Source organism: Mytilus edulis, chromosome 4, assembly GCF_963676685.1.
Source record: "Mytilus edulis chromosome 4, xbMytEdul2.2, whole genome shotgun sequence".
NCBI lineage: Eukaryota > Metazoa > Mollusca > Bivalvia > Mytilida > Mytilidae > Mytilus > Mytilus edulis.
Window position 1 is genome coordinate 9,652,567 of NC_092347.1, and position 22,257 is coordinate 9,674,823.

Below are 22,257 nucleotides of genomic sequence, written 5' to 3' on the forward strand. Positions count from 1 at the left end.
GTACTTGATAAATTGCATGCTTATAATTGATGCTTTTGATTTTTCTACCCTATATACCACTTTGCCTCATAGTTTTATTAAGAAAAATTCACACACCTCATTACATGGTCATTTAGAAAAAGTCAGAATATTCAAACTCTTTTAGGTCACTTTTTTTATTAGCAACAAAGGGAGCTTCAGTCAATATATATATAAACAATACACCAACGTTTCAAGAGAACTGCTGAACACAATTTTGTGTTAATGTCTGAAAACTGGAAAATCACCCCTTTTTAATTAATAAAACCCGTTAACTCGGAAACGTAAAATCTAAAATTTATAAAAATTGAAAGTTACCTCATGTTAATAGATATAAACAATGAATATAGGAAAAAAGGCCACAGGAAAAAAAGTCACGGAAAAAAAGTCATGGAAAAAAAGTCACAGGAAAAAAGGTCACAGGAAAAAAAGTCACAGGAAAAAAAGTCACAATATATATTTTTTGTATGAAATAGTCATATGATCTACACATACATGTATTAATAGGAGAAACTTTCCAAATATATTTTTTTTTTATGGAAATGGTCATATGGTCGCACATATATATGAATATATTGGAAAACATTCCCAATAAATATTTTGTATGGAAATGGACATTTTTTAATTCATTTTATACGACTAGCTTTGGAAATTTAGATATAAATCGCAAAACATTAAAATGAAACGTGTACATTCTGGTGTACTATTGATACATGCATGTTTTCAAGGATTTTTTGTAATTATTTTTGTTTTATATCTCTTATGAAATGAAAGAGATGTGAGTTAAACAGCAACAATTTCCTTCAATTTGAATTCAAGTTAGAAGTTCAGTATATGACTTGATCACAAGTTATTTCGATTTTTGAAGATAAAGTATTATTCCTTCAATTCAGTGTTAAACAAACAACTCATTCCCATTAATACTAACAGGGACTGTTGATATTGATGTGTGGCAGTCATACCAATGAAATACAACTAAGCTCAATATTAAATGAAAGGAAACAATCAGCTTTTCCTGTTTGATAAAAAGTCAATTTTGAAAAATATATACTTCCTTTATGGTTTTTAAAGATTAAACTTTACCACTAAGAGTAAGTAATCTGATACAAGTATATTATGGCTTTTTTCTATGCATTCAAAAACTCCAGTTGAATCATTTATTGCATACATGTACATAGTTACCTTTTCATGTGCATTCCAACATACTTCTGATAAATAATTTTACTAAAAAATATTGTGACTTTTTTTCCTGTGACTTTTTTTCTTGTGACTTTTTTCCTAGTGATTTTGTGAATTTTTTTCCCGTGACTTTTTTTCCTGTGACTTTTTTTCCGTTTACCTAAACAATTCACCAAAATTCCTTGCTTTGTGAAAGCATTCTTGAGATATTATCAGAAAACTGAAGAAAAAAAACCACCAATCGTATTGAATAAAAAACCCATTACCCAGAAACTTAAAATCTAAAATTAATTAAAAAAAAACAAAAAAAAAAACAAACAAACAAAAAGGGAGCTCACGTCAATAGATATAAACAATTTCCCAAAGTTTAATGCAAATGGTTAAAGAGTTTTTGAGTTAATGTCCGACATGTTGACAACAGACGGACAACAGTATACCATAATACGTTCCGTAAACGAGGTATAAAAAATATTATAATATATTGAGTAGTAATTTAAACACATTCTAGATACATACATTAATACTAAAAACATAGTCATAAAAAATGGAATGCATTACAAAGGATTATATCCGTAATAAGAAATACTGATTTGTCAAAGACCGAATTATTTTAATATTTCATTTACTGTTATCTGTTTTTGTCCATTTTAATTCCTTGTTATCTGTTATGAGCCAAATCAATTTGCTGTTTTGCTGTCATTGGGACCCCTCTTGCCCCCCCCCTTCCCCATCAATACCTGCAGAGGTGAAACGATGCATGAACTTGCAAGCCCGACAGGAAATCGCTTGAATACCTGGACGTGTCACCTCTCACACCCCTCACAATACCTTTGGAAGTAATACCTTTAGCCATGCTGGTGATCAGATGAGGGAAGATCAGAATTTATTTGAAAAAAGTTTATTACTTTAAACAAGGATTTGTATAGTAAGAAATCCTTGCTTTAAAGAATTATGAACAAATTAGATTTTCGAAAACAATTTTCACGGAAAACTTATTTATGATTTCAACTTTGACTTTTTACCTAATTCCAATATCAACAGTTTAAAAACAACAGACCATGGAAATTAAGAATATTTTCCGTATCAAGTTAGTTAGTCGGATAAAACAACAATTTAGCTTACATCATCTCATTTAATTTAAATATGAAATATATATCAATTAAAAATTCTGGTTTTAAAATTACTTTAAATTTCCAAATATTAAACGGCATAAAATTTTCCCAAATTGTGACTGGCTTCAGTCTTTTTGATCTTTTTCGGTCGAACTTGGCCGTCAATAATGTCACATAGGCTAGCATATATTTGTAGTAGCCACTGCATGGGTGAATCTTCTTTTTCTTCTTCTTCTTCTTCGTATATTCTTCCAATTAGTCAATAGGAACACCAAGTAGACACAGAATTGTGCAAGTCAGGAATATGACAGTTCTTGTCCATTCGTTTTTGATGCGTTTTGTTATTTGATTTTGCCATGTGATTATGGACTTTCCGAATTGATTTTCCTCTGAGTTCAGTATTTTTGTGATTTTACTTTTTACTTGATTTATTTGAACCACTTTAAAAAATAAAGTCAGACAAGGTTTTTAAAAAGCTAGTAGTTTCCAATTCATTCGGCACACCTCTGGATATCTGAAACAGCCGAGAGTTACTGAATGTTTCCAGTTTCAGCAGCGGAAGAAGACAGCAAGCATGATCATGAGGTTATCAATTCTTTTTAATGTAAAATCGTATGTTTAATTATTTGTAACTTGTTATTATGAAGATCAATATACATTTTATAACAGTGGCTTGTTGTCACAATCTTATTTTGATCTCTTGAATGCAAAAATGATGTTGAAATCATTTTCCCGCCAAAAAATAAAAACGAAGACGAAAATAAGTAAGTAAGGAATGATTTTAATAACTAAACTTCGTATTTATTTTTATTTAATCAATTTTTTTTTCAATTCTAACATCATCAATGAACATGTTGAATTATAATTTATATTGAAATAAATAGATAAAACTGGTGTTTACATATGGCCAGTCAATGAGTCCTGGGGCAAGGCAGTTTCCATTTAAATTTTCCTTATAAATATTGTACTCTATTAGGGGGGGGGGCTATGGATTTTTTTTCTGGACAAACTTTTTTTTTCGCTATTTTTTTGGCGACAAGCCGAAGACAATTTTTTTCTTTCAATTTTAGCATTACATATAGTGCCTTAGTGGCAGCTGAGGGTGAAACAAACAATTTTTTTTTCTCAGGATCAGAAACAAATTATTTTTTTCTCCAAAAACTGGAAACAAACTTTTTTTCCCAAAAAAATCCATAGCCCCTCCCCCAGAAAATCCAATGGTTGCTGCCTTATTAAGGTTCATCATAACAAATGGACAAATATGGCCGTATTTTCACCTCAAAAACTACTCTGTGTACAGACTTACCTGTGCTATTTGGAAAGTTTTAATGCCTAGCATCCACTAGATATATAAAGGTTAAATGCATTTTCTGTTTAAGAAGAAAGAAAATCTTTCTTGTTTTTTTTATGAGCATTTTTTTTCCTTTCTGCAGAAGGTGTAAAAATAAACAAACACCTGAATTACTTTGATACTGTCTACTCACTGACTCGGATAAACTCTTTAACTCACGTATAGTTGTGAAGATACCTGTTGTCCATGTCAATTAAGAACAATCAAAACAATTCAAACTGGTTTTTTACCTGAGGGAGCATCTCATAGTTGTACCACAACTTAGTTAATTTTCACACCTTTGCATGAAGGCAAAAAAATGCCCATCAAATTCCAAAAGAGATTTTATCTTTCTGAAACACAAAATGCATTTAACTTTACTATATCTAGTGGATGCCAGGCAACTTCACAGGTAAGTCTGTACTGAGAGTAATTTTTGGCATGTACATAAAGCCATATTTGTCAGTTTGTTATGATGAACCTTAAACTGTGTCGCAGTAAGATTCACTATCACTCATGTTGTCAAATGACCCCTTTCCTGCATTAGATATGTCAAGACCTGTAGTCACAATGTGGTGCAACCATATTAGATCTGAATGGGACTACTGAGACTGCATTTCTGGGATCATCGGTGAGATTTAATCTTTAGTGGAACTGGTGAGGTGATCTGTGAATGTGTGACCTAGGCATTAGATATAAGGGATAGATCCCCAATGTTTGGTGTTTGGATGATTGTAAGGCCTTATTCACTAAGGTGTATATACATTTCTTTATGGTATGATTCATCAGATCAATACCTCATTTTTATAGAACATAACTTTAAGGTTATGCTAATAAATCCTGCTATACTTGTAGATACACCATAGTATTACAGACCTTCACATGAAATCAATGATGATTAAAACATGTGCGAGTCTGAGACATTTCAGCATGTGCACTCTTTTTTCATCATCATAATTTTATTTGTAGGATATTCAATCATGTCTTCAATTAAATAACACCACTATGATGAAGGAGAGATAAAATTGTACGTAAATTCAGTGGAAATGTAATTGTGAAATTGGCTTAAAATGAATGAATTAGTAAATGTAAAGAAGACTCTCTATGACCTTGCTGCAGCAAAAGTTGGACAACATGTATGCTGTAGTACTTTGCAGAAAACAAATCCACCACTGGATGAAAAGACGCTAAGAGTGGTATAATTAATATTAATAGATTTTATATAAGACTCCAAATAAATACATGTAGGTGTGTTTCCAGTTGCCTTACTGACTCTTATTATAGGCTCCCTCACCCTGATGAAAAAAGCATTTTTGAATTATTAACCTCCTGTGTGATATGAATAAAACAAATCTTCCTTAGGCCAACAAAAATAATATATGTGTTTTAGCTAAGCCTACCTTCCCAAACACTTTTTATGCCATTTTTGATCAAGCACCTTCAAAGTCAGACTTGTTCCCTAGTATAGCCTACCTACCTTTTATATTTTTTTGTCAGCATGTTAGCAAAAGACATATGTTTTTTTATTGGTCTAAAAGCATATATATCCCAAAATCACTGTGATTGGAAAAAAGCTCTTCCTTAATAACAGGATCCAAAATCAGTATATATATAATTTTTTTTTACCATGAATGATATTGAACAAATAACCAGTTTATACAGTGTAACAAGTGTGCCCGCAGCTGTGTAAAATCATAAACCTGTAAAAATGTTTAAGAAGCATAAATGGATATACAATGTACAAGGTTCAAGATAGTTTCAGTCTCTAAACATTAAAAACAGTTCCAAGATCATCTCTCAGATAAGATCTTTTGAAGAAAAAAAATATTTATTAATTTCTTACATGTAGGGCATACAACTGGACACACACATTTAATGTGTGGCCTAATTAATTAATTTTATCAATGGCATGTATTATTCATGCTCATTTAAAGTTGAGGCTGTTTTTTGTTGAGCCTGGAAATTCTGTTGCAGAAAGCTCAACATAAAGATAGTGATCTAGCAGCTGCACCATTTTACTACTTAAAAGCTTTATATTTCAGAAGAAGATGGAAGACCTGGATGCTTCATACTTTGTTTATAGATGCCTGATGTTTTGAATTTAAATGAAATGAATTGTACACAATGTTCTATTTACTGAAAAATGGTCATTAAACCCGAAATAAATGTATCTTGAAATACATAATGTCAATGCAACAGCAGAGACGCTGAAAGTAGTGCATGGTCCATTGTTATTAAAGGATAATAAGAGAGGAGACACCTTCACTAAGGAATCAAATTACTGTAAACCAACTAATTTTTTTGATCGATTTATTTTCGTGAGTAGAAAAATAACAAATATAAATAGTTGCGAATATGTTTAGATCTTTCCTTAGTACATTGTAGTAAACTATATAAAGTAAATAGAAAATCGTGAAATATAACCGCCACGTAGACTAGAAAGGGTACAAATGCGAAATATAGTATCCACGAAAATAAGTTGGTTTACAGTACCTATTAAGTTTTAAAATACAAGTTCCAATTGTTTGCACAGTACCTGAGAATACAATCAAAAATTGTCTTTTTCATGTACATGGCAAATATTTTTTCAATACTTTCACATACATATTTATAATTATATAACTATATAACATGTACATGTACATATGTATATGATGAACAATTAAACAAAATTATGTGAATTATTATTCCTAAGGTAGCATATAATGCATTTCCAAGAGATGAAGAACATGTTAGAGTTATAAGTGAACTGACCGACAACAGACCAGAATATTGGTCAGTTGGTAAACATCTTTTTAAGGAGGGAGATGTAAAAAGAATCAGACAAATTGGTGAGTTAAACCTTCATATGATTTTTGCTGTTTAGGAAACATGTTACAGAAATAAGTACCAGTCCATGAAGAAATTTTAATCCTTTATGATAAGAATATTTCAAGTCACAACAATTTAATTTGTTTTAAAATTTTCAGAATTTGTTTCGTATGGCAATTCTCAAAAGAACTTGGTTAAGCCATGTGAGGGCTATTATAACAGATTTTACATTACTCTCATGTAATTTCCGTCCTTTAACATTGTGCATGGTATAAACCTCCGATATTCACCACATTCATATTACTCAATCTAAAGTGTTTATTTTATCCATTTGTTTGTGTTTTTACATGTTGAAAATGTGCCATGCTGCTCTATATGGTGAAACTTGCAGGGGTGTGGAAATATTTGTTGTGAGCACTTGTCCCCGGGCAAGTGAAATTTAAAATTTTACTTGTCCGGAAAAAAATTTACTTGCCCTGATGATCCCAATAAATATTGAAGTATTTCTTGTTAGCTAATATATGATTCTTACTTATCACTGTTGTGCATCACAAACAAATGAAATCCATTTGTTTATATGTGTAAAAATTAGGAAAGTAGGAAATGGGTTGACATCAATGGGACAGAAACCTAACAGCAAACCAACCAATGAAATGAAATGACATGTAAAGGACAATTATGCAGCCTCAGTATGCAGCAGTTGTTGAATAAAAATTGTAACCAGTAGGTACATATACTAAATTTGATGACTGTGATTGAAGAAATGTAAACTAACTAATAGATAAACTATTGATTTTGTTGTGTTTCTTTTTAGTCCTCTCAACTGACACACTTGGTTTTTTTCTTGATCATTTATTTTTGTCTTGATGGGCAATTAAAGCGTCCCTTTTATTTTCCACTTTGACAACAAATAATGTTGACCTTTCATCTATAAATAAGACTTCATCTATAAAAAAGACAAAAACTTAACTTATTTTCCGAATTTTCATAGATAGCCAGGGGCAATCTGATATCCACGATGTCTGAAATTCTCGCTTCCGTTTTTTTTTTAAAATACTCTGTGTCCTCCATTTGCATTTAAGGTTTTCTACTCGACTCAAGACTCTTTTTGTCTTGCTTGCCTACCTTTTTATTTAGTATTTATCAATTTGAATCTCGATACAAAATTTAAAGAAATGACACTTCCGGTAAATGATGGATAAAACCTAATCTACGATCAAGGGTCAATGGACAAAGCCAATGCAATGTTACGTGACTCAGGTTCACATACTTATTTTTATTTATTTTGGTAATCGATCTATTTCCGGTATCATGTAATATTTATCGTAATGAACATTGATGTTTTACTTGCTGAACATTGGTTTCTTTTACATAAATTAAACATCTTTATACGTTTTGAAATTAATTGTATGTTTTTGTTGGATTTGAACTTTGTCTTGTATATTTTTTTACTTGTCCACGGGCAACCAAGACAAAAATAATAACTTGTCCGGTTGTTCAAATGTACGAGTCGGGCGAGTCGGGCAAGTCGGGCATAGCATTTCCACACCCCTGACTTGTTAATTATAAGAATTTGCATCTTATAATTGTTGAGGGTCTAACATTTCTTTATTCTTTTAATTGTTAGTCCATTTTCATACATGTACTTCTTTATTTACTATGATCATGATCATTATTTTCTATTCTTTATAATCAGGTACCCTAACATTCGCTTTTCTTAATTTCAATACCCAGCTTTAAAAAAAGTGTGATGCCATTTTCAGATTCATCACATAACAACTTCCTTGGCAGACAGGGGTGTCATCAGTGAGCAGTAGCTCGCAGTTTCTCTTGTTTTGTACTTTGTTCTGCACTTTTTTATCTATTATTTCTTATTCTGTAAAACCCATCAAGACCTTCCTTCGTAATATTTGAAAAAAAAGTCCTCAATACTAGTGTACAATATAATTAACCATCTACATGTAAGCCCTCTCCACAAATGTTTTTTGTGGAGAGAGCTTACATAGGCTATGCCTGTTGCCCAATCCAATTCAATTTATTTGAATAAAATATTGATTGAACTAAACAATATAATTAACATGTTCAATTTCAGGGTTTTTATTGGCTGCAGTTGTTGAGGATAGCAGCAATGGGAAATCTGCAAGTGTGACTGTTGCCTTCGAAAAACAAAGAATAACTTCTACACATTGTTCACTTTGTAATTATTTGTGGTGTAGACATGTTGTTGCTGCTATAGTATATAGAATTAGAAAACCTTCAGAGGTAAGAAGTACTGTGAGATTTCTTTGATTTTTTGCTGCTAATTTTCACCTTGAACCTAACCGAAAGGGTCAAATGAGCACTGCTCATCACTTAGGGTCTGTTGTCTGTTAACTTTTAAAATGAAAAAAAAAATGATAGAAATAAAAAAGTATGGATTTGATATATTATGACCAAATACAGTATAATAAATGTAAATACACTTTATAAGTACTTTTGATCTTCACACCAAGGCACTGTTCCATATAGACTATGTAAAGCAGAATAAATCAGGCTAGATATTTGAAAGAGATATAAATAAAGTCATCAAAGATACTAGGCTGATAATTTTATATGCCTGAGTCTGTCGAATACTCTTATTCATCAACAAAAGACTCATGAATAAAAAAAATGAGTAAATTACAAATGTGGAGTGTGATTTACCTTAACATCTAGATGGTATATTTGAGATAGGACGACATAACTTTATGAGTTGATTGGCAAATCCTCTACTTGCTTCTAAACAAAACTTTACTGATTTCAGGTTTTACATCACAGTCCTTTAACCGATGCATTATTACCTCTAACCAAGGAACAGTTACAACAGCTATTACAGTTTACTATCAGCAGAAATCCTGGACAATTACTGTGCCATGTTTTTGAAGATATGGGTAAAAAAATATTAAGAAGTGTAACCTACACACACACACACACATGTATACAATTATTTAGAGATAAAGTTAGCATTTTGTTCCAGTACAATTAAGAATTGAATGCTGCTTTTTGTAAATTTATTGGGGTGTAAAAGCGTTGACCGAAGTACATTTTGTATGAAGCGCAGAAGCGCTTCATACTAAAAATGTGCGCACGGTCAACGCTTTTACAACCCTATAAAGTTACAAAAAGAAGCATTCAATACTTATAATTACATTTTTTTTAGCTAGAATCATGAAAACACGATTTTTATCAAGTTTTCATTTAATTTACCTGTGCACTTTATTGTGGGACCTCGTGTGATCATGAATGATAAATGTTATCAGAGCTCCAGATAAGCTGCGTATTTGCGTGATCACGCAATAAAAATAATTAAAAACTCGATGCAATTGCCCATTGCAGGGTTCAATAACCCAATTAATTCAAAGGAAAACCCAATTATATGCCAAAACAATGAGTTCTTAACGCTTTTACTCGCTATCGTTTGTGTTATTTACCCTAAACTGATTACAGTCGTAGTGTAAATCTATTTTATTATATTTATAATTTGAAATGTCCTATCGTTCTAAAAATAGAGCCCTGCATCAAGTAGTTGAAATGGGTCCCTGTTGGAATTTTCCCTTGCTCAAAAGGCACACGTGAATATAAAAACATTTCGATCTTCTCAGCGTTTATCCAATTAGTGTGTGTCATGCTGTCATATTTTTTTCGAATTGCTCGGGACTTATCATAACATACAAAGTAAATGTCCGCATGTTTTTATCTTCTTTTTGATAGCTTAGGGAAAGTTATGATAATAACAAAACTCAGCTAGTGTTTTTATGAAGCATCCATCAAACGCACGTGCGTGTTTGCATACCTTAACGAGAACATTGCTAGAAAGATAAACACGGGGTTACGTCAAAAACGAAATCAGTTGGAAAAGTGAAAGGTATATTTCAAATCTGGGAAATTGGGAACTACATATTATTTTTTTTAAAAAGTAGTTCTGGCAAATAGGTGAAAGTACTGACAAAACTTTCTTACAGCACCTAAATTTCACATAAAAATCTAAACACGTATCGGCCCACGCCTACCCCAACTAAACTGTAGGTTGATCATATGGGATCTAGAAAGGTAATTAGTTACTGCCCAACGAGTGACACCAACTGCAGTTTATATAAGTTGTAAGAAAATAAAAAACTGGAAGAACGTTTAAAACGGGACATCAATAAAATGTACAATTGCTCGTCAGTGAATAAACTAAATAAAACAGCTAGCACATATTTAAGATGGAAAAACATCTGAGGTTGATATAATGTGATTATAACATGCCTGAATATTCAATATTGTGTTGATGAAAAAACCCAATACATAAAGGAGCTTAGTGGTTAAAAACCCGATTTGATATTTGCTTGAGGGGTGAACTGAAATTGATAATGCAATTAAAAATCTTTATCACCCAATTACGTAAAAAATTGGTGGGTAAAAACCCCAATTTGTGAATTCTTATCTGGAGCTCTGTGTTATTGTCTAATACAATTGTTTCAGGAATAGCACGTGATGTGCAGTTAGCCAATCAGAATAACGTATTATAATGAAACATACATCTAATGTAATTATTGAAATTTACTCAGAATGCTTGTTGTTTTTGAGATGTTGGAATTTATTATGCAAATGATTGTGGTCATGTTTACACGTTAAAAGTGAAAACTTAATTTCTCAGCAATATTTTGAAGTTGAAATTTGTTGGCAATATCTCAGAATATCAACTATTTTTTTTTCATGTTAATGATTTCTTTTCCTGTAGTTAAACAGATGTTCACCCTGTTATCAATTGTTTTTTTTCAAACAATTTTTATCAAAACATTTGCAATTATTTGACTGTATGGAAACCTTCTTTATTTAACTTTTAAGATAAGGTTAGAAATGGAAGTGCATCAATTAACCTAACACAAGGTTATCCAGATCCAACGTTTGGTTTACACTCCGACGAAGAGTCAACAGATCAGCTATCAATAAGAATGATTGGAAGAAAATCCTTCTTTCAGGACAGAGATTTACAGTAAGACAAGACTTGCCATGAATGTTCTTACCCGATATTCAAAAACAAGAGGAAAATGTTATTGCAAAAAGAATTCATTACAAATCCAAATGTTGATAATTTTCATGATTTATATATTTAATTTAGAAAATTGTAATGTTATTTTCAAAGCTGCAAAATTTGGTAAATATTTTGTTTATAGATAGAAGAGCATGTGGTATGAAATCAAATGAGACAACTCTATATCCAAGTCGCAATTTGTAAAAATAAACCATTATAGGTCAAAGTACGGTCTCAATAGGGAGCCTTGGCTCACACCGAACAGCAAGCTATAAATTAAAGGGCCCTAAAAAATTCAAACGGGGAAATAAAATTGAGAATGGAAATGGGGAATGTGTCAAAGAGACAACAACCCGACCAAATAAAAAACAAACAGTCAAATCTATATTAAGAACAAGAAGCATAATGAACTACAACAACAAAGGACAACTACTAAACAATAGTTCCTAACCTTGTATACATGTTAACTTGTTCATTGAATCAACCTATTTTGATATACATGACGTATTGTGTTAATTTCATTTTTAATTGTATTATTTCATATACCATGGTTGAGGGTCTTGAGAAATAAAAACTTGAATCTTAAATGTTGACCTCTATTTTTTGGGTGTGTTTTTATGGTTAGCTGTCTAATTGATTTTAATAAATGTTTGAAGATAAATGTGACTGAATTTTTTATAGTACAAACAGTTTATATATGTCATTATTATTTAATGAATTAAAAAAATGAAATACTTTACATTTATCATATAACTTTATTTTTAGTACAAATGGAAACAAGACCTGCTGCAGTCTGACAGATCGAGATGCATTTATGTCCTCACATTATCTTTCTAGAAAAGAAAAATGCATGAAAACTGCCATTGAATTGTTACGTAAGGGGGACATTAATTTGTCAGGAGAAGTATTCATTCAGTTGGCTCATTTCTTTTTTAGAGGTAGGAATAATTTGAAATAACTGTCTGTTGTCTGTCATAACTTATTTCAAAAATCTTCTCTTCTGAAACTACTGGGCCAAATACCTTCAAATTTTAACTAAATGTTCCTTAGGGTATTTAGTTCATAAATTGTATCTGAAACTTTGATCCATCAACACACATGGCTGCCATGGCTAAAAAACGAACATATGGTTAAATGCAGTTTTTCGCTTACATCTCAAAAACTAAAGCTTTTACAGCAAATGTGACATGGGGGTAAAATTGTTCAATTGGTCAAGATCTATCAGCCCTGAATTTTTAAGACGGATCGAACAACCCATTGTTGGGTTGCTGCCACTAAATTGTTAGTTTTAAGGAATTTTGGCAGTTTTTTGTTATTATCAAATGAGCAGTGGTCTGACACCTGTGACCTTCAATTTACGACCTTCCTAAAGGTAGTTAGTAATACCTGACAGACTTTTATTGCAGGTTTAAAAATTACATAAGCATTTTGAACAAATTATATAAAATTCTAGTTTAAAAATAATCTTGGAATAAGAAACTTTACTGAAAGGAAACTAATGTGGATGCTTAAAATCTTAAAATATGATTTGATGAGAAGTCAGGTGACCAGGCAAACATGAAAATATATTATTAATTAAAAACATTAACAGTAACGGTATGAATCCGTGTTGTTTTGGGTGACCTCTTTCAAACGAAAAAATCACCTCCTAGCATCTTTATATCAATCTTGCCAAATTGTGGCAATATATATATTCAATATGGCCGAACAAAATATGTGGAGAATGTATACAAATGGAAATAATTAGATAATATATAGTGTTAAGGAAATGAATACTTAAAACATAAATAGGTACGTCATATCCTAGAAAAATATCTAACAAAACGAACTATATATATTGATAAGCTATGCATTGATTATAAACAATTAATTTTTGGGAAATAAGTGTGACCTGAACCTGGGTCGCAATTCTGAACGTTTTGAAATGGGAAAAATCCGTAGCTCTATAGTCCGCAAATAGTCAAAAAATAACATAAGGACCTAAGAGCTACAGTTCAGCAGCTAGTGTTGGGCAAGCCCTTTTCTGAATTAATTTATTTTAGACATTCATAAAAACAAAATTGGTTTGTAAAATAATATATGACAAGATCTGTGGAATGGTTATAATTTTCTGTTTCGATAAATTGAATTTTCAATAAAAATTGGACCTTCTAAGAATAAAAAAGGACATTAAAGTGGTTGGTCAAAGGTCCTGGAACTTCCATTGCCTAAAGTAAATTTTAAGTCGTGCAGATATTTACTAATTTTTTCAGGGTTCATCTTTATTTGAGTTAAAATGCAAGAAACACACAATTGGTGATGATTTTGAATTTTATTGTGTAAACTCCCCATGGGCCTTAAAGGAGACCTGACATGAAATCGGGTTTTTGCTTTTTTTTCTATATTTTGGCTTGAAATATGTATGTGTAAAGGTTTTTTCAACTACCTGTTACCAATTTCGGATTTATAGGTCAATTTGATTGACATCTCGTTGACCTGTTGAATATGCAAAAATTCATTGCGATAACGAGGCTCTCGAGCCTGTGACGTCACAGGCACTGTACGATAATTCTGACTGACAGCATCAATCACTCATCTCATCTTTAGAAAAAAAATCCAATTACGTTTTTGTTTGAAACTGACATACATGCAAACCAGCCATGGTGTATTGTGCAGCTTATGGGTGCAACAATGAGGCAAAAAAAGGCACTGGGATAAGTTTTTTTCGTTTCCCAACTGATATTCAACTACGGAAGGCTTGGACACATTTCTGCAGAAGGTGGAACTTTGTACCTGGACCAAATCATAGATTATGTTCGGCACATTTCTCCAAACAGAGTTTTACCAAAGACCCCGATTTGATGGCCAAACTTGGAATTACATACAAGCTAACCCTACTACCCGACGCAAAGCCCGATGTACCTGTACCTGACACAGGTATCCAAGATGGCGAGAAGCTGAGCATCCCCATCAGGAGAGGTGCTTTTGAGAAACGCCGAAAGGCAGAGGTAAGTTTCATTTTTGTCAACGGCATCTTATATTTTCATGTTTTTATTATATATGTATAAGTCAGATAATTTATAAGTCATTTAGCATTGACCGTGTTTAATTATTTAATCATTGCACACAGCTTCACTACTAATTTCGATTCAGGTATACACGCCTCAGGTGTGTGTACACGCGCCATTGATCAGCTGATCACGTTGTTCGCAGGTGGTCAAGCGGTTAGTTAAATACCTGATTACAGAATTTTCACGATAAATATTTTACAGGTACGCGATTTTTCATTACACGTTGGGAAAGAGTAACAAGTTTTTAAAGGGGTTTGTGTATTACAGTAAATTAATTCTAATTCAGTAAAATATAATTTAACAGGTAAACAGGTAGCGGGTGAATCTTGTATTGTAAGACACAGCATTTCACAGCTGCATTTACAAATATTTATATAACTGTGTGAAATCAGTTTGGCAAATTTTATTAAGTTGATATAACTAATATTATAATAAAAAAGAATAATAAAATAATTTAAAAAAATATAAGTTTTATAATTTTTAATTTTTTAACATCATAAAATGTTAAATTTAAATGATGATCATTATACTTATTTGTTTGTCTTCAAGTTCACATTTATGTTTATTTAATACATTAGCAACACTAATTTTAAAATTTATGTTATAGATTCTGCAAATGGCATATGATAGTCATGTGAGCACACCAACTCCAAAGCAAAAAGACACAGCCACATCTGTCCAGTTGGATGACACAGAGGTTCTTCCATGTACTCCAAGTGAAGGTGAATTGATACCACAGCCCACGCCAGTGGAAACGCCACAGCCCAAGCCAGTTGAAACACCTCAGCCCAAGCCAGTGGAAACACCTTTCAAGCCTAGCACATCAATCAGGATGGTTAACAAAAAGCTACAAGTGAAATTACATCCACAACGTAGAACCAGGGGTCATCAGACAGACAGCAAGATAACAGGTGCTATGACAGTCCAGACGAAGACTTTCAATACAACAGCAACACAGACAGATGAACCATCACCCAAAGAAGTAGAGAACCATAGTGACAGTGATGATGAAGTTGCAGAACCTGAAGATAGCGATGACTCAGACTACAATCCAACAGATGATGAAATGAGGTATATTTATAAGTTGTATTGTTGGATTAATTTAGTGTATTACTATCAGTGAATATTTTCAATATGATAATGAAATGGTTGCAAGGTTTAAATTTTTTTTTAAAATCTTGAAACATATAATTAATTAGTATGACTGCCAATGAGACAGCTCTATATACATGCGACCTAAAGGTGTAAAAATTAATAATTAAACTCACGTCACAGTTCAGCCTTTAACAATAAGAAAACCCAACACTACAAAGTCAGAAGTCTATTTGCGTAATAAACTATTTACATTTAATATATCAAATTAGGATATTTACTCAGTCTAAAGGTCAAGGTACCATAAGATATAAGTAGATCATATTGAACGTGTCCTCAGACTACATCCTTTCTCAATATATTTTAAAACCAGTCAGTCCATATTTAACATTGTCAAAAATTCAATGAGCTAAACAGTTATTTAGAAATATGTTTTTTATTTTCCAGTTCTGATGATGATTCAGATACTGAGTCTGAAATGAACTACAAACTCAACTCCAAGGCTACCCCAGCTGAAGAAAAACAGTTTATGGTGAGTGAGTCAGCACTATCCGAGCTCTTGTCTGTTTGCCGTTACTGCTCTGGAGAAGCTGTTGCCCTTATAAAGAATACCAAAGGTTCCATGGTTGTCACCAACACAGTCTGTTTGAAGGGGCATGTATCCATCTGGAAGAGCCAGTCTTGCCACAACAACTTACCATGGGGTAATCTGATGACAGCGACTGCCATCCTGTGTAGCGGGTCAAACTCTAGTAAAGTTCTACAGATGTTTCAACACCTCAACATGCAGACCATATCTTCAAGAACTTACAACAGACTACAGACTTTGTATATATCTCCATCTGCATCTATGGCCTGGGATGCAGAGCAGACAGCACTTCTCGCAGACCTGTATGACAAAGAAGTTATTGTTGGTGGGGATGCAAGATGTGATTCTCCTGGCTATTCGGCAAAGTACGGGTCATACACCATGATGGATTTAGAGACCAGCAAGATTTTAGACTTCCAATTGGTACAGGTATGTTGAAAAAAGATGAAATGATCAGTTCGGATAAAAAAATAAGCTGTCGCTTAGTATTAATTTTGGAAAAGAGGATAACCTAAGAATCTGATAAAAGCATATTCTGGGTAAACACCAACTAATGAGAGCAGGCGAAAAAAAATGTATTTGTTATAGAAGAAGAAAATATTTTATGTCCAATTATGGGTCATAAAGGGCATACACATTATATGAATTAAGTGAGAAATTTACAAATTCTTTCAGTACAAAAAAAAATGGATTTTTTTGTTAATATTGTTTATGGTTGTTGTATTTACATTGTGACCAATAAATATATTTTTGTATACATATTTTTAAACAAAAGCAGTTCATGTTTTAAAATGTACTTATTTTTTTTTACAGTGCAACGAAGTGAAAGGCTCTGCACATATGGAGTTGGAAGGTTTGAAGAGGTCCATCAGATACCTAGAGAACATGATGCACATCAAAATTAAAGATTTAGTCACAGACAGGCATTCTTCAATCAAGAAGTTCATGCGCACTGAGCAAGACAAAACAAACCACCTGTTTGATGTGTGGCATGTAGCTAAAGGTAACTATTGATTTTTTTTTACTTATTATTTGCCATTTACCGCCAACAATACCTATATAAAGATTTAAATACTATGTACGAAAAACTGTTATTATTTTATTTATTCAATTTAAAATTTGTACAGTATCTTTAAAACTACCAACTCAAATTAATAATTTTTCAAAATCTGTTTTTACATTATCCTGTTTATTTTGCAGGAATATCTAAGAAGCTGGAAGCTGCTGCAAAGAAGTCGGGTAGTAAGGACATTCGTCCATGGATCAAATCAATAGTCAACCACATCTATTGGATATCGTCTTCCTGTGGTACTAACGGAGACCTGAAGTTGGCAAAATGGCGGTCAATTGTAAACCACATCAGCAACAAACATGAGAACCACTCCATACTTTATCCAAGATGTGAGCATCAGCCCATCACAGTAGACCGACAGTGGTTGAATGAAGGTAAAATCTGTTCTTTTTATTCTCATAAATATAAAAAAGAAGATGTGGTATGATTGTCAATGAGACAACTATCCACAAGAGACCAAAATGACAGACATTTACAACTAAAGGTCACCGTACGGCTTCAACAATGAGCAAAGCTCATACCGCATAGTCAGCTATAAAAGGCGCTGATATGACAATGAAAAACAATATAGCAATATCTTAAACTTAAAAGTAATTTGATACGATACACATAAATTAAAACGAGGAATGTGTACAAAAAACTTTAAATGACATATTTAAAAATAATAAGAACATTGAATAATGAATAGTAAATATAGTTAAATGATTAGGAAATGAAATGTTATGTTTATTGGTAATTCATGTTTTAGGTTCAGTTCCATACAAGAGACTAAAGGACATTGTGGAAAGCAGGTACCTAATGGTAGATGTACCCAAGTTATCACCTGTTTACCAGACATATTCATTGGAGGTGTTCCATTCCTTGGTGAACCACTTCTGCCCGAAAAGCACCCACTTCTTCTACCCAACAATGCTTGCAAGGTAATAATTGATAAAATTAATTTGATAAAAATCAGATGATGTGGCATGATTGCCAATGAATAAACTACCCACTGGAAGCAAATAACATAAAAGTAACTATCTATACATATATATGTCACTGTGCAGCCTTCAACAATAAGCAAAACCTGTACGGTATAGTAAGCTTTAAATTTTTATTGTATTACCAATGCATGCGACACTGTGTTCAATACAATGAGCTGTACCTGAATTATAATCTGATAAAAACAACGGTGCAATTTCTAAGAGAAATTTTTAAAACAAATGTTGTACTTCCTTACTAAATCTTATACACACAATATAATAGTTGTGCAAATTTCAGAAATATTGTCTGACTAAATTTTGTATTCATATTTACAGATTGAGTATTGCTGCTCTTCATTATAACGAGAACAGTGGGCGACAGCAAGCAACAACCAAGACTGGGGAACAGCGTTTCAGTATGTGTTACCCAAAGGCCAAAAAGGGTACTGAGGCAGTGGTCAAGCCAAAGAAGACTGCACCAACATTTGGTAAGTTTTTAAAATATCATTAATGGAAACTTTACTGCACCAAATATCCATTTGAGGGCCTCAGGGAAGATTACCTTTATAGCTAACTGTGTAACCATCTTTTCATAAAGAATTATTATTATTATTTGTAAATTTAAAGTATCTTCAGTAGTACACTATTTGATGAGATTTTAAAAGCAATTTTAAACCAGGACAGTTAATCCAAGCTGTGGATAAAGGAAGTTAGTTTGATACTGAATTCAGTAATTTGGTTATACATGTATAAGAATATCATAAAACACTTCTTTGACAAATAAAAAAAATAGGTTGTAGCTTAGTAGTCTCCATTTATTATTTGACAATTGTTTATTCATAGTAGTATTTATTTTTTTCAGTTTATGTGTCGCTCATCAAACAGGCTGTGGTAGAGAGAAGAAGAGAAGAGTTCAAATCTTATACATCTGCTTCTGATGATGTGCGTGTTTACAACAATCACCATCCAGATCACATGACATCAACATTCAGCCCGTTCAGGAAGATCGACCTTATTCAAAGACACAGATCGCGATTTCAAAGACAGTAAATAATGACCAATTTTCTTTTCCAAACAAGAAAAGTAATAAACAATTTGTATTAAAATTTTAAAATTTTAATAGTTGAATACATGAATTTGTCATACAATTGCATATTTAAAACCAGAATATGTCTCTGATGGGAAAGTATCTCTTATTTTTTTCACAACACATGCTGGTAATATCTTTCTGTTGTGTCGTCCTAGTCTATGCCAAATCCATTGAACAAAACGTCTGTATGCCATGAAGCGGTACCTCCTGTAGATAGAAGTTTCATGTTAAAACAAACGATTGTTATAATCTTTATTTCAAGCATGATAATTGTAAATATGAAATTGTTGCATAAATAAAATTATGATTGTATTTGTATATATGAATGTTGCATTAATAGAAATATTATTGTCATTGTAAATATAAAATTGTACCATAAATAAGAATATTATTTGTATTAATTGTATATAACTTTTATTATGACGCATGTTAATAAATTTGTCAAAACTAACATTGTTTTCCAATTGACTGTTAAAGAGTTGTACTTCTATAGTCTGATGGAATTTGTCTTCTTGGATTCTGTCAGGTGAATGAATAATTTATGGAGATTTATGCATAATGACATCTAATTGAAAACGAGATGTGGTAAGAATGCCAATGAGACAAACATCTACCCAAGTTCATAAGGTCTTTGATGTCTAAAAGTATTCAACAGATTCATATGGTCACTTCTTAGGACATTTGACAGTTACTTATGTTCGTGGTGTTACGTTATATCAAATTATGTGAGAGCTTTGAGTTTTTTGTCTTGTTACTGGTTTAATAACTTGGAGTTTGCATGATTAAAAGGCCAAACTGTTGAGAATATTTAGTGTCTTTGATTCAGTCAAGGCGTGGGTAACATTTTTTCTGCATCATGACAGATCGCTTGTTTGGAAATTATGGAGCTAGCGATGAACAGTTAAAATGAGACAGCAGCATAACGACACGAGCAATGTACAATTAAGCTATCATGAAAGTTGTAAACGAATATGCAAGTTATCACAAAGGCTGAAAATGAATATGCAAGGTGAAGATGAATGCAGTAAAAAGAAAAAAAAATATTTACTCATTTATTGGCTCGTTGTCATCAAAAGGTCCTACATTTTCCAGGTAAGCATACATGCTAACCTGTAAAACGTGTCTGTTGAGGCAGTTAGCAACAAACACTTCGTGCTCTGTGATACACTGCAGGTCTTCTGGTTGCATGTGGAAACTTACTGCTGATACATTCGAACAACATGTACATTCTTCAGATGTTGTCATGGGTTCACAATTCCCACAGTCACACCTATAAAAGCCGAAAACAACATGTAGGCCTTTACTTACATTACCGAACTAATTCAATATTGATAGGATACGAAATAGAATGACAAGTCACAAAACAATGACATTGCATGACCAGATTCATTTATATTTTAAAGCCTCCCCCTCGCATAATATTCCTACAATCTTCTACATTATATTAAAAGTTGACCCAAATAAGAGCGACCTATTTTTCAACTAAAAATGTACGATTTAAGAAGAGAGGCGCACGTACATGTAAACGACTTTCAGTTCAATTATTCGCATAGTTCATGTCTACTTTGTATATAAAAATAGAATACTTAATTATAACTTTGGATTAAAAAAAAATTATATAACAAAACGACAAAAATGAATAAATACGAACCAGTCGGTGTTCAGTAGTCTGTCTTCGGCCTGAGACAAGTCGTCGATGTCCGAGGTCTCTGATGAGGAATTACTGTCTTCTCCGGGATTAATTTCGTTGCTTATTGGTTCGAATTGATACGGACGTATATCTACTAATCTAGAAACATCGGGAATTTCACTGTCACAGCTGTCCATACTACCTATCGTTCAATTTCTTAAAACACCTCAACCACTGACCACTGTCTGACCTAGATAGTGCCAGTGACGTCATGGGGTCACGTGATCGCCTATCTAATTATAATTCATAGGCCAGAGGACGCGGTGATTACAAAACATGTAATTAGTTTAATTTGGAGTTTTTTTAATAAATATTTTGTTTGAAATATGTTTATATAGTATAAGTGAGTAAATCGTAATTGATTTTTGTTTATTTTGAAAATCGTGTCAGGTCTCCTTTAAAGAAAACAAAACAATGTTTCCTAAGGGAAATAAGGATGAAAAACTGCATAAATTCAGCATTGTTCTTCTATTTTATGTAAAAACTCTGAGTTATCATGAAACTGTGACATTATAAAAAACATCTAATGCCAGTTATTGATATTTCTTGTTCTAAGGCATTTCTATATATCATATATTAATATGCAAATTAGAAATGGATCTCAAAAACTTCAATTTCTTTGGCTCAACATTGGCATTAATATCCCTACTCGTTTAAATTTTCCATCTCCATGTTATAAAGAATATTAATGTCTCGGCTTTCATGCGTTTTCACAAAATCTTGAAAAAATTAGGAACAATAAACTTTGTTTTTTATGCCCCATTTATTGGCATTATGTTTTCTGGGCTGTGCATCTGTTCGTCTGGATTTATGGTTCTTGAAAGATTGAAAAATGGAGTTTCCAGTCGTGTCCATGCATTTACGCATGAACTGTTCTACCAAAGCTTCCCTAATTTTAATATGTTGTCACTGATGACAAAATGGACAATAATGACGATTTTGACTTTTACCGTTCAGGAGTTATGGTTCTTGAAAGATTGAAAAATGGTGTTTCCAGTCGTGTCCGTGCATTTTCTCATGAACCATTCAACCAAAGCTTTTGAAATTTTTATATGTTGTTACTGATGACAAAATAATGGTCAAGTTCAATAATGACGATTCTGACTTTTACCGTTCAGGAGTTATGGTTCTTGAAAGATCGTAAAATGGCGTTTCCATTCACGCTGTTGCATTTACTCATGAACCATTCAATCTAAGCTTTTCAAATTTTTATATGTTGATACTGAT

At 32.4% G+C, this 22,257-nt stretch overlaps 3 protein-coding genes across 5 annotated transcripts in view; 2 read left to right on the forward strand and 1 right to left on the reverse strand.

Annotated features, from left to right (window-relative positions):
- Window positions 1-2,813: 2,813 nt before the first annotated feature.
- Window positions 2,814-22,257, forward strand: part of LOC139518915 (uncharacterized) — a 141,238-nt gene continuing 121,794 nt past the window's right edge. For 2 of the 3 annotated variants that reach the window (XM_071310601.1, XM_071310599.1), the window contains exons 1-7: window positions 2,814-2,894; window positions 4,609-4,835; window positions 6,335-6,470; window positions 8,543-8,712; window positions 9,233-9,359; window positions 11,299-11,446; window positions 12,251-12,423. In XM_071310601.1, coding sequence (XP_071166702.1) covers window positions 4,710-4,835; window positions 6,335-6,470; window positions 8,543-8,712; window positions 9,233-9,359; window positions 11,299-11,446; window positions 12,251-12,423 — 880 coding nt within the window. In that variant the 5' untranslated portion in view covers window positions 2,814-2,894; window positions 4,609-4,709. Of the gene's footprint in view, window positions 2,922-4,608; window positions 4,836-6,334; window positions 6,471-8,542; window positions 8,713-9,232; window positions 9,360-11,298; window positions 11,447-12,250; window positions 12,424-22,257 lie in introns of all 3 variants that reach the window. The other variant, XM_071310600.1, reaches the window with a different exon arrangement.
- On the forward strand, window positions 13,826-19,401 carry LOC139518896 (uncharacterized). Its single transcript, XM_071310570.1, has 8 exons — window positions 13,826-14,472; window positions 15,143-15,606; window positions 16,075-16,645; window positions 17,030-17,219; window positions 17,417-17,662; window positions 18,037-18,208; window positions 18,587-18,738; window positions 19,113-19,401. The coding sequence occupies exons 1-8, from the start codon at window positions 14,125-14,127 to the stop codon at window positions 19,298-19,300; spliced, it is 2,331 nt and encodes a 776-aa protein (XP_071166671.1). The 5' UTR covers window positions 13,826-14,124; the 3' UTR covers window positions 19,301-19,401.
- Window positions 19,379-21,417, reverse strand: LOC139518898 (P2X purinoceptor 7-like). Its single transcript, XM_071310571.1, has 3 exons — window positions 20,992-21,417; window positions 20,389-20,610; window positions 19,379-19,547 (listed from the first exon to the last, which is right to left on the reverse strand). The coding sequence occupies exons 1-3, from the start codon at window positions 21,165-21,167 to the stop codon at window positions 19,391-19,393; spliced, it is 555 nt and encodes a 184-aa protein (XP_071166672.1). The 5' UTR covers window positions 21,168-21,417; the 3' UTR covers window positions 19,379-19,390.